Here is a 16082-nt window from a genome sequence, read left to right on the forward strand (position 1 = left end):
TTATCACCGAGCAAAAAAAATGAAAATCTTTAAATACGCTTCATATCTCTTTGACTCTGTTTCCACATTTGTTGCAGTTCTATTTAATAATAGTTAGACTCGTTTAATTACAGAAAGGGACTTTTATGACCACGTGAGAAATTAATATTCGGCTCACGTATGTCTGCTTGTCTCCTTTGCTTCCTACAGATGAATTACTGTAGGAGATAAGTGGGAGTGCGGGAGGAGAAGACAAACGGAATGCAGCCGTAGAGGCTCTCTCTCACCACCAGTGTTTGTAGTTTTCTCATCAACACAGTGTCTCAGTTATTCGGTTCCCTCTGGAATGGCAAGAGTTTGTGGACTAGTCGTGGTTACGGGTGAATACCGGAAACAAGAAGGCAACAACATGAGTGTCGAGGCGTACGGGCCGAGCTCGCAGACTCTGACGTTCCTCGACACCGAGGAAGCCGAGCTGCTGGGAGCGGACACCCAGGGCTCCGAGTACGACTTCACCGATTTCACCCTGCCGAGCCAGACCCAGACCCAAGGCCAGACCCAGAGCCAGCTGGACCACCAGGTGCGTGTGGTTGTTTGTGGCGGTGCGGAGTCTAAACACGTATTCTCCTGTGTTGACAAAATGTCAATTTAGCTAACGCGAGCTAACAACAACCGCTGGCTACCTCCCGGTTAGCATGGTGACGCCTCCCATCGGTTACCATGCCTATTCCCGCTAATTGGCTAGCATGCTAGCTTCTGAGCACAGTTAGCATGCTGACACAGCTAGCATGTCAATGCAGGACTTAATTGACATACAAAGCAAGAGTGTGTGTGGCAGATCTACCTCAATGCCCATATTTACACTAATTATTGTACGTTTTTTTTAAAATGTTTTTTTCTCTTAATTTATGTACTAAATACTTACAACACCCACTGACAACAACAAACATCTGTAGCAACACATAGTTTCATACAGTCGGTTTGATATTGCTGTCAGCAAACCGTTAGCTGATGTGACAAACAGTGGAATATATGACCATATAAAGCTTTATGTATCTCGTTGACTGTCCAGTTGTATGTCTATCTGTGATCCTTAATTGTTAGTTAATCCCAAGTACTGTTGACATCTCGTTTCAGTTCACAGTTAGGATTGTATACATCTGTCTCCTCAGGTTAATGGCCCTGATGGCATACTACAGAATGGTGACGACCCTGTCATTAAAGCCAGTCAGCTGCTGGCAGACTTGAACTTTGAGGAGGATGAGGAGGACACCTACTACACCAAGGACCTGCCTCTACATGCCTGCAGGTACTGTCGTAAGGACCAACTTTATAGCCCCCTTTTTATACTCGGTTGAGTCTCAGTGGGTTGTGAGAATTTTCTGTTGACCAAAATGTCTGAAAATATTTAACAGAAAACTGGCTCAAAGTTTTAAAAAACTTCTCTGCAGACACTCAGTCACACACTCTACAGATGTCACAGAAAAGCCACATTAGAACATCTGGTATTGTGTCTCATGTCAACTATTGTTCATCACTATTATTGCAGCTTGTGTGTGCGCTTTAACTAACAAGTTGGCTGACAGCTGTTAGTTTGGCTGTGTCAAAACATTGCTGTTGAGTGTGTCTGTCATCACAGACATTATTAGTTGCCTAGATTGTGAGTTTGTTTAGTTTTTTTTTATAGAACAAGTGATGGATCACTATGTCTTTCACCAGCAGATCTGTAGCCAATGCAAATGTTTTAAATTGTTTTCCCTGAAGTTTGGCAGTGAAAACAAAGTCAGTTGTCTCTATTATTTTTATATTGATGTCAATTCCCATCAGCCACATACAGGTTTATTTTGGGTTTTATGACATGGAGCTGAATCCTTTACTGTTTGACAGGCTATGACACAACTCATGAAGTATGTATTTTGCTGATCAAGTGCCAAAAACAAAATCTAAATACAAACTGGATACATACTTTTCTCGATGACCAAAAGGAAGAGTTTTTCAAAAGCTCACATGGCAGTGACATCAACAGTACAGCCCCTAGTTACAGGCTCTTTGAGGCTGATACCAATATTGATATTTGAGAGTTTGAAAAATCTGATGATTTATTAGTTGATATCATTTTTCGTAACAAAACCTATAACATAAATAACATTTTTAATTATGTTTTCATAGATTTTTGATTTCTAACAATCGCTACCAAAAAATACTATACTCTAAACGTAAGTACTGGGCGGAGCTATTTACTATTGACACATAAACCTGGTATTACTCTCTGTTAGACGAATTATAGAATGGTGACACTGTTTCAAAACATACTGTATTTTTGGCATTTCTATACTTCAATTTCTTGTCATTTATCAGTGGTACCGATGTATCTGCGATGAGCTAATAATGTTGACGTATGAGCATTTCTCATTAATATTATTATATATATATTTAATATGCAACATTTTCAAAGTCCATCCCATCAGCTACTGCAAGTCACTCTGTTGTTTGTTCCCAAAAATGGAAAAAAGAAAAATGACTTTGTGCACTCATGTGTTATTGCTTTAGACAACTATAAAACAACTATAAGATGGATTGTTGCATCACTTTGATCTTAGTTGCATCAGTAAAGAATGGGTTTGCGACACCAGCGATCTTGCAGTATAATCCAAATTGAGTCAGTCTTTTCTTGTTTTGTTTTCTGGCTCTTAAGAGTAGTACTTTGTGTTTCTTTTTTTAATTTCGACTCACTTGTTTTTTTAGCTACTGTGGTATTCATGATCCAGCCTGTGTGGTTTACTGCAACACCAGCAAGAAATGGTTTTGTAATGGCCGTGGAAACACATCCGGCAGGTAAGATATAAGGACTTATCAGGTTAAAATTGACCCTCTGTGTTGGTGTAATGAGCTAAATGAACAGGGAGAGGGTACTTTTACAGGTACAATGTCATCATAGCAGGAGTACTGTATAAACAAGGGGTTATGAGGAGTTAAAAACTAAATTAAAAACATGTTTACTGACTTTTGAGGGCTCTTTTAAGTAATTCAACCTATTGATCCAAAGAAAATCTTAATTAGATTAGTTTCTTCATTAGGTGCTCTTTTGAATCAGCCTTTTAATAAACCTAAAAACATCAGCAAGACACTATTCATTTCTGTGAATGAGAAGAACACTGGTCTGAACACCTGGTCTCCTCTTATACATAGTTCAATTCATACAGAAACTGAACTTTGATGCGTTATCAGTAATCAGTCATGCACAACTGATGCCGCTTTTGCCACTTCATGCTCTGGTAGTTGTGACACTGTAGACTGCAGTTGGATAGCTCGAGGCAATAATTACATAGCAACACATTCGGTCATGATGTGAACCCACTTACAACTACTTAAGGTTTTGCTGAACTTGTATGATGGTCAGCTGTTTCTCTGTATTTAAAGCTCTTTTAGTAAACACTTATTAGGCAAAATGATATAAGAAACAGCATTTTGCTGTATCAGTGTGGTAGATGGCTAAATTCTTGAGCAGTCATGTTTTATTTTGAGTTTGAATAAAATACAAATTGTCAAGACCTATGTGTGAGGAAGCATAAATACTGTACATAACACCCGCATCCTATATCTTCACTTTTAGCCACATTGTAAACCACCTGGTGAGAGCAAAGTCTAAGGAGGTGACCTTGCATAAAGATGGCCCTCTGGGGGAAACGGTGCTGGAGTGCTATAACTGTGGCTGTCGCAATGTCTTCCTTCTGGGCTTCATCCCTGCCAAGGCCGACTCCGTAGTGGTGCTACTGTGCAGGTAAAGGGGCCTTTTTGTGTAGCTGCCCATGCACACTGACCTTCCTGCTCATGGGGCAATCAAGGAGATTACAGATTTCCCCGTTGTTGTTGAACATTTGTGTTTTCGGTTGTAACGCAGGCAGCCATGTGCCAGCCAGAGCAGCCTGAAGGACATCAACTGGGACAGCTCACAGTGGCAGCCTCTCATCCAGGACCGCTGCTTCCTGTCCTGGCTGGTGAAAATCCCTTCAGAGCAGGAGCAGCTCAGGGCTCGTCAGATCACCGCCCAGCAGATCAACAAGCTGGAAGAACTGTGGAAGGTATGGCGATGTAACAGTTGTAGCACACACACACACACACCCACCATTGTGCTATGTCAATAGTCTAGACCTGCATAACTTGAATGTGGGCACGGGTTGGGCTTATCGGGTTATATAGTCGGGTTTGCTGCATATTGCTGAGCTTTTCTGTTTATTTCACTTCCCGTTTCGTGCCTGTGCTTCTATATATATATATATATATATATATATATATATATATATATATATACACAGTTGTGTGAAAAAGTGTTTGCCCCCTTCCTGATTTCTTATTTTTTTGCATGTTTGTCACACTTAAATGTTTCAGATCATCAAACAAATTTAAATATTAGACAAAGATAACACAAGTAAACACAAAATGCAGTTTTTAAATGAAGGTTTTTATTATTAAGAGGGAAAAAAAATCCAAACCTACATGGCCCTGTGTGAAAAAGTGATTGGCCCCTAAACCTAATAACTGGTTGGGCCACCCTTAGCAGCAACAACTGCAATCAAGCGTTTGCGATAACTGGCAATGAGTCTTTTACAGCGCTGTAGAGGAATTTTGGCCCACTCATCTTTGCAGAATTGTTGTAATTCAGCCACATTGGAGGGTTTTCGAGCATGAACCGCCTTTTTAAGGTCATGCCACAGCATCTCAATCGGATTCAGGTCGGGATATATTCAGGATTCAGGTCGGGATATATACCTAACAGTTTAAAAAAAATGTATTTTCTGTGTGCTCATTGACCTTTTTACAGCAGACATTTTAACTTGTCGTAGTAGTAAAGCACAGATGTCGCTACTAACATTAACAATGGCTCAGTTCCATTAAAGTGCTCCAGTAAGGTATGACAGGGAGCCAACACCAGGACCCTGAAACTGAAGCAGCTAATAGGAATTCAGCCACCATTCAACTTATTACTTACACCTGTGCTTTTGCTACTGTGGCATGTCAAAACGTCTTTTGTGAAAAAATTGTCTGAATCGTTCCAAGTTGGAATTTATGAAATTTGAGCATATTAAAAGAAAACACTCTGCTCAACTTCTATCCATATTTTAAACTTTCTCCCATCCTGTGTGATCGTGTGTGCGCGTGTGTGTGTGTTGCATCTTGCATCTTGGTAGGAGAATCCCACTGCGACCTTGGAGGACCTGGAGAAGCCTGGTGTGGATGAGGAGCCCCAACATGTGCTGCTCCGCTACGAGGACGCCTACCAGTACCAGAACATCTTCGGTCCTCTTGTGAAGCTGGAGGCCGACTACGATAAGAAACTTAAAGAGTCGCAGGTCGAGGAAAAAATATGAATTTGTATATAAAAACATTTGTCCTGTGTATGTTGTAACAAATAAGAATGTCAAAATGAGTCATTTACAGATAATCAATCAACAAACTGATTAATTAATTAATTCTATGAAGCTGGAGTTAAAATAAATTCTCTATGTTTTTGTTTTACTTCTTAGAGGCGTGTTTGAATTACTTTGTTTCAGTCGATATTCAGCTTTTTCCACTATTGTTGCTTAATTTTGAGTTGAGGTTGTTTCTGCTGTTGTGACATATTTTTTAATGTTACTTCCTAACAGACTCAAGACAACATCACTGTCAGATGGGACTTGGGCCTGAATAAAAAGAGGATTGCTTATTTCAGTCTTCCCAAGACGGACTCGGGTGTGTATTCATAGTTTTGCTTCAAGCTTCCATTGTTTTCATCATCATACTTTGTCTACGAGTAATATGTTTTACGTTATTCCAACCACACTCTAAAATAAGTGACACTTACAATGATGTATCTTCTATTCTCTTCTTAAGTTGAGCTTTAACTCCATGCAGTGATGTTTACTTAATCAAGTCATCTTTTTGTTTTCATGTCATCTGCTGTCCTGTAGACATGCGACTGATGCAGGGAGATGAAATCTGCCTGAGGTACAAAGGAGACCTGGCTGCTCCATGGAAAGGCATTGGACATGTCATCAAAGTCCCTGATAGTATCCTTATGACTGTTACAATAGACATACTGTATTCAACCAGAGCTTACCCATGTTGTTATTATATATTATCATTATTATTATTAAGTTAAATGTAACATGCCATCAATAAAAGGGTTTTTAGTAACATCTAGGGGCAGCTGTAGGAAACTACAACAATGCAAAATGCCTTATGTCTTCCTTACAGCGGTTTTTGAAAGCAAATTCTATATCTAGGTTTTGCTTCCCACCTGTTAGTTAATAGGTCCAGTACTTGGGCAATAAGACCTGAGGCTGAATATCATCACAATATAACTCCACCATGAAATACAAACTGACTCCGCTGAAGTGGTGCTACGTTGGTTTAGCTTGCAGTAAATGCTTTATTTTCAAAGATTAATTTATGTACTTAATTCCAATATGCAGTGACAAATTGTTCACACATTACCCTGTGCTGCCAATGTTAGTTGCCTCTTCCTTGACCGGAAGTACCAGACTATGGCGATGAGATTGCCATAGAGCTAAGGAGCAGTGCCGGGGCTCCCGTGGAGATCCCACACAACTTTCAGGTCGACTTCGTGTGGAAGTCCACTTCCTTTGACAGGTATTCACTAGAAAAGCCGCACACTGTTGTCTTCTGTTGAGTTATATGTGAGCAAAGCCTGACACCCAACTTTATGTATCAGTTCAGTTCATCTTTAGTTGAAAAATCACCGATCTACCGATTCATTTCCTGTTGTAAGTTTATGCAATGCAACGTCATCTCGATATTCCCGTCTTCCTCATCCAGGATGCAGAGTGCCCTGAAGACGTTTGCGGTGGATGAAACTTCAGTGTCTGGTTACATCTACCACAAGCTGCTGGGACATGAGGTCGAGGACGTGGTCATCAAGTGTCACCTGCCCAAACGCTTCACCGCTCAAGGCCTGCCTGACCTTAACCACTCACAGGTGAGTTACAGAGAGAAGGGAGAGACTTCTCTATATATCTTCAGAAAAGCCATACCTCTGACCTACCCTACATTACAGATCACACAAACAACATACCAGAGTTCACACACAGCTCACTCACGTCCCAAATCCCAAGGAGTATAACTCCTCCATATAGTGACTGTTTGAAGCATTTTAGGTCTTTCGCCCCCGGCGTTCACATCAATGTGGTTTGTTGTAATGCAGGTGTACGCTGTGAAGACCGTGCTGCAGCGTCCTCTCAGTCTGATCCAGGGTCCTCCTGGCACAGGGAAGACGGTAACCTCTGCAACCGTGGTCTACCACCTGGCCAGACAGGGCAACGGGTAAGACACAAGTCTTTTTAACTTTCTAATGAACATAACTATTTGGTTTGAATGTGACCTTTTACTCAACATGTAACTCAACATCTGTCTTATTACAAATGTAAAAAATATCTCGATCATCATTAACGTTCTTGAAGAATGGTTTGGCGATGTGTTATGGTTGCTGGTATGGTAACTTTTGTCCCTCCAGGCCAGTGCTGGTGTGTGCTCCCAGTAACATTGCCGTCGACCAGCTGACGGAGAAGATCCATCAGACCGGCCTCAAGGTTGTGAGGCTGTGTGCCAAGAGCAGGGAGGCTATCGACTCGCCTGTGTCCTTCCTGGCTCTGCACAACCAGACCCGTAACATGGACAGGTGACACATAATGGCTATGATTGATAACACTTTTGCAAGGCCCTTCTTTTGTGTGTGTACTACTGTCAGATATGCATATACTGTTGTATACACACCAGTCTAGAATAATGTGTCTTCAATAACAAGAAGGATATAATTAGTAACTTAAATTAGGGGTGGGTGGTAAGTCCTGTTGGGTTGTTTTTTTTGCTAATATTGTTGAGCAACAAATGGAAGTCCAGGAAGTACAAATATGATCATTAGTGGTCTGAAATAATTCCATATTGCTCAGTAACACACCTGGTTACAGATGTAAGTCTTTGCACACAAGCACACCGTTGAACTCGCACTGTATTGAACTTTTTCATACCTGCAGTATGCCAGAGCTTCAGAAGCTCCAACAGCTGAAGGACGAGACTGGAGAGCTGTCCTCCTCAGACGAGAAGCGCTACAGAGCTCTGAGACGCACTGCTGAGAGGGAGCTGCTCATGGTATTAAGACGGGTTACTGAACTCAAAGAGCTACTAAACACATCACCTTAGATTTGGTTATATGGTTAAGTGCTTCATGTTTTTTATGCCAGTTAATGAAAAGAGTATGTGTCATAGAAATGGTTTATAAAAAATCTTTTGCAACACGTAATATTTCCCTGTTCCAAAACATGTCTACTTTATTCCTTTGCTTTTCCCAGAATGCCGATGTGATCTGCTCTACCTGTGTCGGGGCAGGGGACCCCCGTCTGGCCAAGATGCAGTTCCGCTCAATCCTGATTGATGAGAGCACTCAGGCCACTGAACCCGAGTGCATGGTGCCTGTCGTCCTGGGGGCCAAACAGGTAGGAGCTTCATAAGTGAAAGTACATCTGGATAGTCTGTGTCATCAGTTCTCTGCCTGAACTGCTGTCATTCCCCAGTTGTTGGGTCGACAGTGTCCACAATTTCTTTTTGTCTTGATGACTTTGTTTTTTTCCACAGTTGATTCTGGTGGGGGATCACTGCCAGCTGGGCCCTGTGGTGATGTGTAAGAAGGCAGCAAAAGCAGGTCTGTCCCAGTCTCTGTTTGAGCGTCTGGTAGTTTTGGGGATCCGGCCAATCCGTCTGCAGGTCCAGTACCGCATGCATCCGGCCCTCAGCGCCTTCCCCTCCAACATCTTCTATGAGGGCTCTCTGCAGAATGGAGTCACTGCCGGTGAGATGAAAACAAACGTTCTTTAGAATTAACTTTTGTTAGACAGAGCGCTTTTTAGCAGCCTTCTTGTAATTGTTTTCTGTGAGAGTGAAGCTGCTTTTGTGTTGCCGAGTGCCTCGAGTTAAAAAAACTCAAAGCAGAAAAGCGCCCAACGTCATTTTTGAATTTTTTTTTCCATTGTCAAATCAGATGAATTGAGAGATACGACGTCTGTCGTAGCAACCAAAACAAGTGGTTTGTGTTCAGCTAACATTAGCTCACTTTTAATCTCGGGACTTTGGAAATAGTCATAAATCTATTTAGAGAGTTTGTGGAGAACATATGAGGCATGTTTACCTCAGATTCTTTTCCCGGCCATTTTACTTTTTCCTGTTTGTATCCATCATAGTGTTTTTTTTTGTAATGTAGTCATCTGTAGTAATACTTAGATACACATGAAGTCTGCAGCTGAGCCTGTCAGGCTAATTCCACTCAGTATCCTTCCCTGTACATCAGCTCCACTCGTCCTGAGTCTTATCTGTGTTTGTCTCTTCTACAGCGGACCGTGTGAAGAAAGGCTTTGACTTCCAGTGGCCGCAGCCTGACAAGCCCATGTTCTTTTATGTCACCCAAGGCCAAGAGGAAATAGCCAGCTCTGGAACATCCTATCTCAACAGGTCTCAACTTTCTTCATCATTATGTTGACCTGATATTTATGTTCGTCCTGCAATTTTATTTCAAGCAGTAAACCTGAAACGAGTCACTTCAGGCCTTGGCTCATACACATGCAGCCAGTGACGGCACATTTACATTGCTTAGTCTTAAGAGATATCACATAACCTTCTGTACAGTGTTTCAGTCTGTGCCGTGGCAAATTATATCAAATGTTCTTGTCATGTAATCACCCTACTTGTCTATGCAGGACTGAGGCAGCCAACGTGGAGAAAATAACCACACGGTTGCTGAAAGCTGGAGCCAAACCCAATCAGATTGGCATCATTACACCTTATGAGGGACAGAGGTCCTACCTGGTCCAGTACATGCAGTTCAGTGGCTCCCTCCATACCAAACTCTACCAGGTAAACCTTTTTGCAGTTTAAATGTTGTATTGAGAGAAAGTTAAAGCGTTTGGCTCCATATGCGAGCCAAGTGTGTGAATGTAAAAGAAATATATTTGTGCACAGCGGTTCAAGTTTGAATTCTGACAAGAGGTTTGCAAATTACACCGACTTTAACATTCTGTTCTCCATTAGCAAGAGCAGTGTACAATCGGGTAGCAATTTCTAGTCTTTAGACGGTGCTGACCGTCACTTTCAGTGGTTATGCGCAGGTCATAAGCTGTTGCAATTTAATGTAAATTCTGTGAAATGTTGCCGTATTGAGTTTTTCCCACTGATTTCTTCCTGTAAGGAGGTGGAAATAGCCAGCGTGGACGCCTTTCAAGGCAGAGAGAAGGACTTCATCATTCTGTCCTGTGTGAGAGCCAATGAGCACCAGGGCATCGGCTTCCTCAATGATCCCAGACGTCTCAACGTGGCGCACCAGGGCCAGGTAGGACGCCACAAAATATAACAATACCGGTTTGAATAAGCCCCGGAGGGCCCATTGTCTAATTTCATCAATGTTTTGGTCTTTTACACTGTGGTTTATTCTTGAGTTCAGGTTCTGATCAGTATTTTTTTTTATTCCTACGCATCCTGAACTATAACTTTGAGCCATTAAGTCATCTACTGCTTATGTCACGTAGGTATGGTGTGATTATTGTGGGAAACCCCAAAGCTCTGTCCAAGCAGCCTCTGTGGAACCACCTGTTGAACTACTACAAGGAGCAGAAGGTCCTGGTTGAAGGGCCCCTTAACAATCTGAGGGAGAGCCTCATGCAATTCAGCAAGCCCCGCAAGCTTGTCAACACCATCAACCCTGTGAGTTCTGTGAGTTGTGTGTGTGTGTGTGTGTGTGTGTGTGTGTGTGTGTGTGTGTGTGTGTGTGTGTGTGTGTGTGTGTGTGTGTGTGTGTGTGTGTGTGTGTGTGTGTGTGTGTGTGTGTGTGTGTGTGTGTGTGTGTGTGTGTGTGTGTGTGTGTGTGTGTGTGACACAGCGCATATAGAAGGCTGAAATATGGGTTTCTTAACTGGATCATGAATATGTTAATTTCTTGTAGGGCATGTGAAGGATTTAGGATGCAATTCAAAATGTCCTTGTGCACGTAGAACAAGTACTTAAAAGACAACAGGGTAATATATCAGTGAACATGCAAGAAATAATGAGGCCCTAAAAACAGTCAAAGTAACACCTCTTCGTCTTTTGTTTTGCAGGGGGGGCGATTCATGAGCACAGCCATGTATGATGCCAGAGAAGCCCTCATTCCTGGATCTGTTTATGACCGCAGCAGTAACGGTGAGAAGTGTTTAACAAAACACTGATTTTTATTTCAAATGTTAGACAGACCCTCAAACAAAGGACATGAACGTATCTGCTTTGGTAGTCCGTTGCAAACAGGTTGAATGTTTACTAAAGCATCTCAATCACAGAAACAAGAGCCATGTGTTTGGACAAAACTAGCTCTGCACACCACCATACAATTTAAATGGAGGTACAATTAACCTGTCCTTCTTTCCACTACAGGACGCTCGTCCAACATGTATTTCCAGACCCACGACCAGATTGGTATGATCGGCACAGGCCCCAGTCCCATGACTTCTCTGAACATCCCCATCCCCTTCAACCTTGTGATGCCCCCCATACCTCCACCTGGGTACATGGGACAGGTCAATGGGCCCTCAGCAGGTGACTAAGTCATAACACTGTGGAGTAAAGTGGAGTAATACTACGTGTGGAGTTCTTAAAGGCCTACATGTTCAGTTAAAGCTGCTATGAAACACTGGTAACACGCATCTTTGTCCTCCAGGTCGTGGCGGAGGAATGAAAGGCAAGGCAGGCAGCGGAGGAGGAGGCGGGACTCGAGGTGGGCGTCAAAGAAACCGCGGCAACATGGGAAACCACAGTGGAGGAAATGGAGGAGCAGACCGGCATGGTGGCCACATGAGTGGCAGCCAGGCCAGCCAGGATCTGGGCTCCCAGCCCTTCTCCCAGGGGCCTCTGACGCAGGGCTACATCAACATGAGCCAGCCGTCTCAGATGAGCCAGCCGGGACTCTCCCAGCCTGAACTCTCACAGGTTAGTTCACTGAGCTGTCGTCCATTGTGAATACATCTCAGCGATCAGTTTGGCATTGAAGGTATTTCATGAAGTGCTGAGTAGGTGCACTTAATGAAGCAAACTGTTTGTAGTCCTGCAGTAGCCATTGCCAGGGCTGTTAGCACATTTATTCCAAGTGTTTGTCCAGGTTTCCTCTTAAAATAATGACTTCTTAATTTTGTCCAAAACCACTTATTCCCTTCCTGCCTGGAAAGAAATGAAGGAGCAACTGTTGACCCTCTTTCACTTTTTGTTTGTCCCATTATAGGACAGTTACCTAGGAGACGAGTTCAAGTCCCAGATTGATGTGGCTTTGTCCCAGGACTCCACTTACCAGGGGGAGCGGGCCTACCAACACGGTGTGACTGGACTGTCCCAGTACTAGACTGTAAGTAACTCCACTGTGGACCACACGTAACAGGACTCGTTGACATTGAAGGAGGAGTTTGACCTTTTGGGAAACATGCTTATTCACCTCTTTGCCAAGAGTTAACTAGATGAGAGCATTAATACCACGATGTGGTTAGACATGGCCTGGTACTGGTTTAAGCAATGTTCGTGTGGCACAGTGTATTTTGTGCAGGACGTTTTTTCCAAACTCGGCATGATGACAATCAAGGCCGTTGAGTCCAACATGTCCCCGAGTCAACAGACGCCAGGTACTTCACAGTTGTGTTTTACCCTCGTCTCCACCTCGCTAAGTAATTGATGTTGTTTTTTAAAATTTTGGTAATAAAGTCAGTCTTAAATTTCATTCTTAGTGGCATTAAAAAAGTCTTAAATCTAACTTGCATTAAGCCGTAGGAACTCTGTACTTCGCTAGTTGTTGACTGGCTGCTGGCTCCAGCTTTATATTGACTTACATGGACATGAGTGGTATCGATCTTCTCATTTAACTCTTTGCAAGAAAGACATTAAGGCATTTTCCAAAACATGGAACTGTTCCTTTGAAATAAAAAGTTTCTCTTTTAATATTTAAAAAATTCTAATGCATATTTCCTCACATAAGTATTATTTTCTATACACATGTCTTGTATTTTTCTTTCAGGTTGCTGGAAAGGAGCTAGGCCTGTGTGCAGCTTAGTTCAATGGCATTTTATTCTGGGTAATAACAAACAAGAACAGACATGGATACCCGTTTTCCACTGCTACAACCGAAGCACCACTGTGTGAAAGTAACAGGAGAGAGACCGTGAGAAACCAACCAATCACAGGAGTGAGAGCAGCGATGGGAGTAGAGCTGGACAGGAAGAGAGCAAGAGGCTGGTGGAGGAGAGAAGGCTCTGCTGCTCACGCGCGAGGACATGGCGAAGGAGGAAGCTGTCGTTGTCGGGGCAGCGCGGTCGGAGAGGCGAGACATTCGACGTGTCAAGGAGGGTGGAAGGTCAGAACGATTCTGGAGGGGAGAAGGGGGGGGGGGGGGGGCTGTGTCATCTTGTCCATCGTGCGTCCCTGAACCCTCTAAGATCTCCAGGTGGTATGATTGGGAATCTTGCTCCAAAAGCTGAGAAAGATGGAGAAAAAGTGTCTCGCACAAATGTCCTCCGAGCTAACTCAACCGGACGTCTTCTGTGACTTGGAGAGTGAGGGAGGAAACAAAAGGGGACACAACCCTTGAAAGCAGTTGATACGGCAACTATTAAACTCAAAGGCTTGAATTGAGGCTCTGATATTTGATCACATCTAAGCAATCCAGGAGAGAAGAGTGTGGAAACACCGTTTGGCTATTCAGGTGAACTCAAAAGTGCTTGTGTGGTGTTGTGCCTCAAAGAGATCAAATGAAATATGAGGATTTCGCAGCCACGGATCATTCAATTTTCTTTCTCAGCTTTGAGCTGGAAGGTTTTCTGAATAAAGGCTGTTTTCATTGAGGTACTCTGTGGTGCAAGCTAGTGTAGTCGGCCGTCTTTCAACGCAGGTTTCTCAAGGCGCAAAGAACAAGTGGTGGAATTAGATTTTAAAAACATAAATGTAAAAGAAAAACATCTTTGTCTCCAGGTCTGAGGAGGTGAGCTCCAAATATAATGAGTATAGTGAGACAATTTAGTTTTTGTTCTTCTAAATGTGTCTTCTTAGTGCTGCAAAAGAGTGAAAGTGAACACCTTAACCTGCTTATAACTGAAGGAAGCGGCCATTCTTCTCTGCTGACCCTAAAGCTAGCAGACGGGGATCATCTTGAGCATGATTAGCTAAAAGCATCAAATAAGCCAAATCAAGAGAGCAGTTATTCCCAAAGACTCCTCCTCCAAAAGTTCAAAAAACATGCATACATGAGATTATTTTATGTGCAAGTTAAGCACCGGATTATTGCAGTAAAGTGAATTAAGAGATCATGACATTGAGTTTTCATGCCCATGGACCCGGTACGAAGGATGGTGACACCTTTAAACGCCACATCTCAGTAATGTGTTGAAGAGAAACTCGATCATGGACTTCACCGTGTCAGATGATAGTGAATGATATTTAACATTTTAGAAAGCCCCATGATTACATCTCAAGAGGTTGTACGTGCACCGTGAACTTTGGCAGAAAAAGCTCTTAAGACACGATGACCCGAGTGTAACATTGTGGTCTTCCCTTATTTATTATTATTTATTATTTATTATTTATTTGGACCTTTGTGACCTAAAGTCTTGCACTTATAGTAAAGTGTGAAACTTTAGTAGTAGTTTATCATGTCATGGGCTGAACAGTTAGTTTGTTCTATAACTTTCATAAACATTTGTGTTTTAGTTTCACCTGCACAAGCTTTAGTTTAGATGGACACTCGTGACGTTTCCATTAAACTTGGTTCTATCAGTATTTAATTATCTTATGAGGTGTAATAACTACTTATATTCTCATGCCATCGAAACGCACAGCACTGAAAACATCACTGTCAAACCTGGAGTCGTTTTTCACGACGAGCTACCTGACCTCTGACCTAAAGCTGGTTTCAATGAGCTTAACGTCCCGTCATGAATGCTCGTACAGAATGAAAGAAAAGAAAAAGCAGCTACAGGCATTTCAACACATTTCTGAAAAACGTGTCACTAACGAGCTATTTTCCATGTTTTTATTCCCACAATAATGAACGACTAACCAAAGCAGCTGTGCATCAGTACATCTTACTGCGTAGGACATCACATTATTAATACTTTTCACTATGAATTTGTCTGTAGAGAAGTATCTGTTTACCCTCTGGATAAGATCACCATTACTAGCTAGAAGCACTCATTTGTTGCCGTATTTAAAGTCAAAGTCTTTTAAAGAATATAGTAAAATACCAATAAATGTCGACTGCATCCCTCACCTACACATACACAGTAGTTTGTGCATGTCCTGTGACTAGAGGGTAACTTTGAGTTGGATGTTTTCCTCTTGTACATTTTTGCAATGAAAGTCTTTGTTTGGCTTATTGCTGTTTAGAACTGAAGTGAAAAAGTTTTGTGTATCTGCTGATCGATGTTCGTAATTATACGATTGTGCTCACTAAAATGCTCCTCTTGATAATCATGGAAAATTAAAGTTTGCTCATTGTTTTTGCTCTTTCAGCTTGACGTCACTCTTGTATTTCTTATTTGTTTTTCACTCATGTTGCAGATGGATTCTCATTATTAGCATGAGATGCTCTCAAATAGGAACTACTTGCAGTTATAATAATGCCTAATGATAAAAACAACAACATTGTATTACATCTGCAGTATGATTCTTAAGTCTTTTTAGGCCATGACTTTTCTCTGGGGATTATATTTCATTAAGCCGTCAAACTGAGCGCAGAGCAGACCTATCGGCTCCAGGTTGCAGTATGCACACATGCAGGCTCATTGGCTGCAGGCAGGTTGACACACTTTCCCTGCTCCACCGCCTCGTGCAGCTGTAGCGGGTGCTCGGAGCCTGTAGAGCCAGCAGGTGGTACCCTACTGTCGGCCGTGTCCGACTGTTGAACGCGTGCAGCCGGCTGGTGGAAGAGCTGAAGAACTAGAGAGGAGAGATCAGACCACCGGGGGACGAGGTCAGGCGGAGAAAAGGAGAGCGGGTTCTTTATCTGGGAGGAGATGGACGCACGACGCACCGCGGTCGCTTCACTCACCGAGGTAAGCAGT

General features: G+C 42.5%; 1 protein-coding gene across 1 annotated transcript; it reads left to right on the top strand.

The window, feature by feature from the left end:
• The first annotated feature begins 196 nt into the window (after positions 1–196).
• On the top strand, positions 197–15530 carry LOC142956081 (regulator of nonsense transcripts 1-like). Its single transcript, XM_076097395.1, is given in 25 exon segments — positions 197–559; positions 1152–1288; positions 2725–2814; positions 3593–3760; positions 3881–4061; positions 5169–5330; positions 5625–5709; positions 5928–6026; positions 6501–6609; positions 6796–6955; positions 7181–7299; positions 7490–7654; positions 8010–8124; positions 8325–8468; positions 8608–8821; positions 9360–9477; positions 9723–9879; positions 10211–10338; positions 10340–10351; positions 10548–10722; positions 11115–11196; positions 11425–11586; positions 11708–11976; positions 12266–12385; positions 13046–15530. Coding segments are annotated over 24 exon segments (3402 nt in total). The 5' UTR covers positions 197–325; the 3' UTR covers positions 12383–12385; positions 13046–15530.
• Positions 15531–16082: the final 552 nt, after the last annotated feature.

The sequence above is a fragment of the Anarhichas minor genome, unplaced genomic scaffold, assembly GCF_050575085.1.
Source record: "Anarhichas minor isolate MPS153535 unplaced genomic scaffold, ASM5057508v1 ptg000024l, whole genome shotgun sequence".
NCBI lineage: Eukaryota > Metazoa > Chordata > Actinopteri > Perciformes > Anarhichadidae > Anarhichas > Anarhichas minor.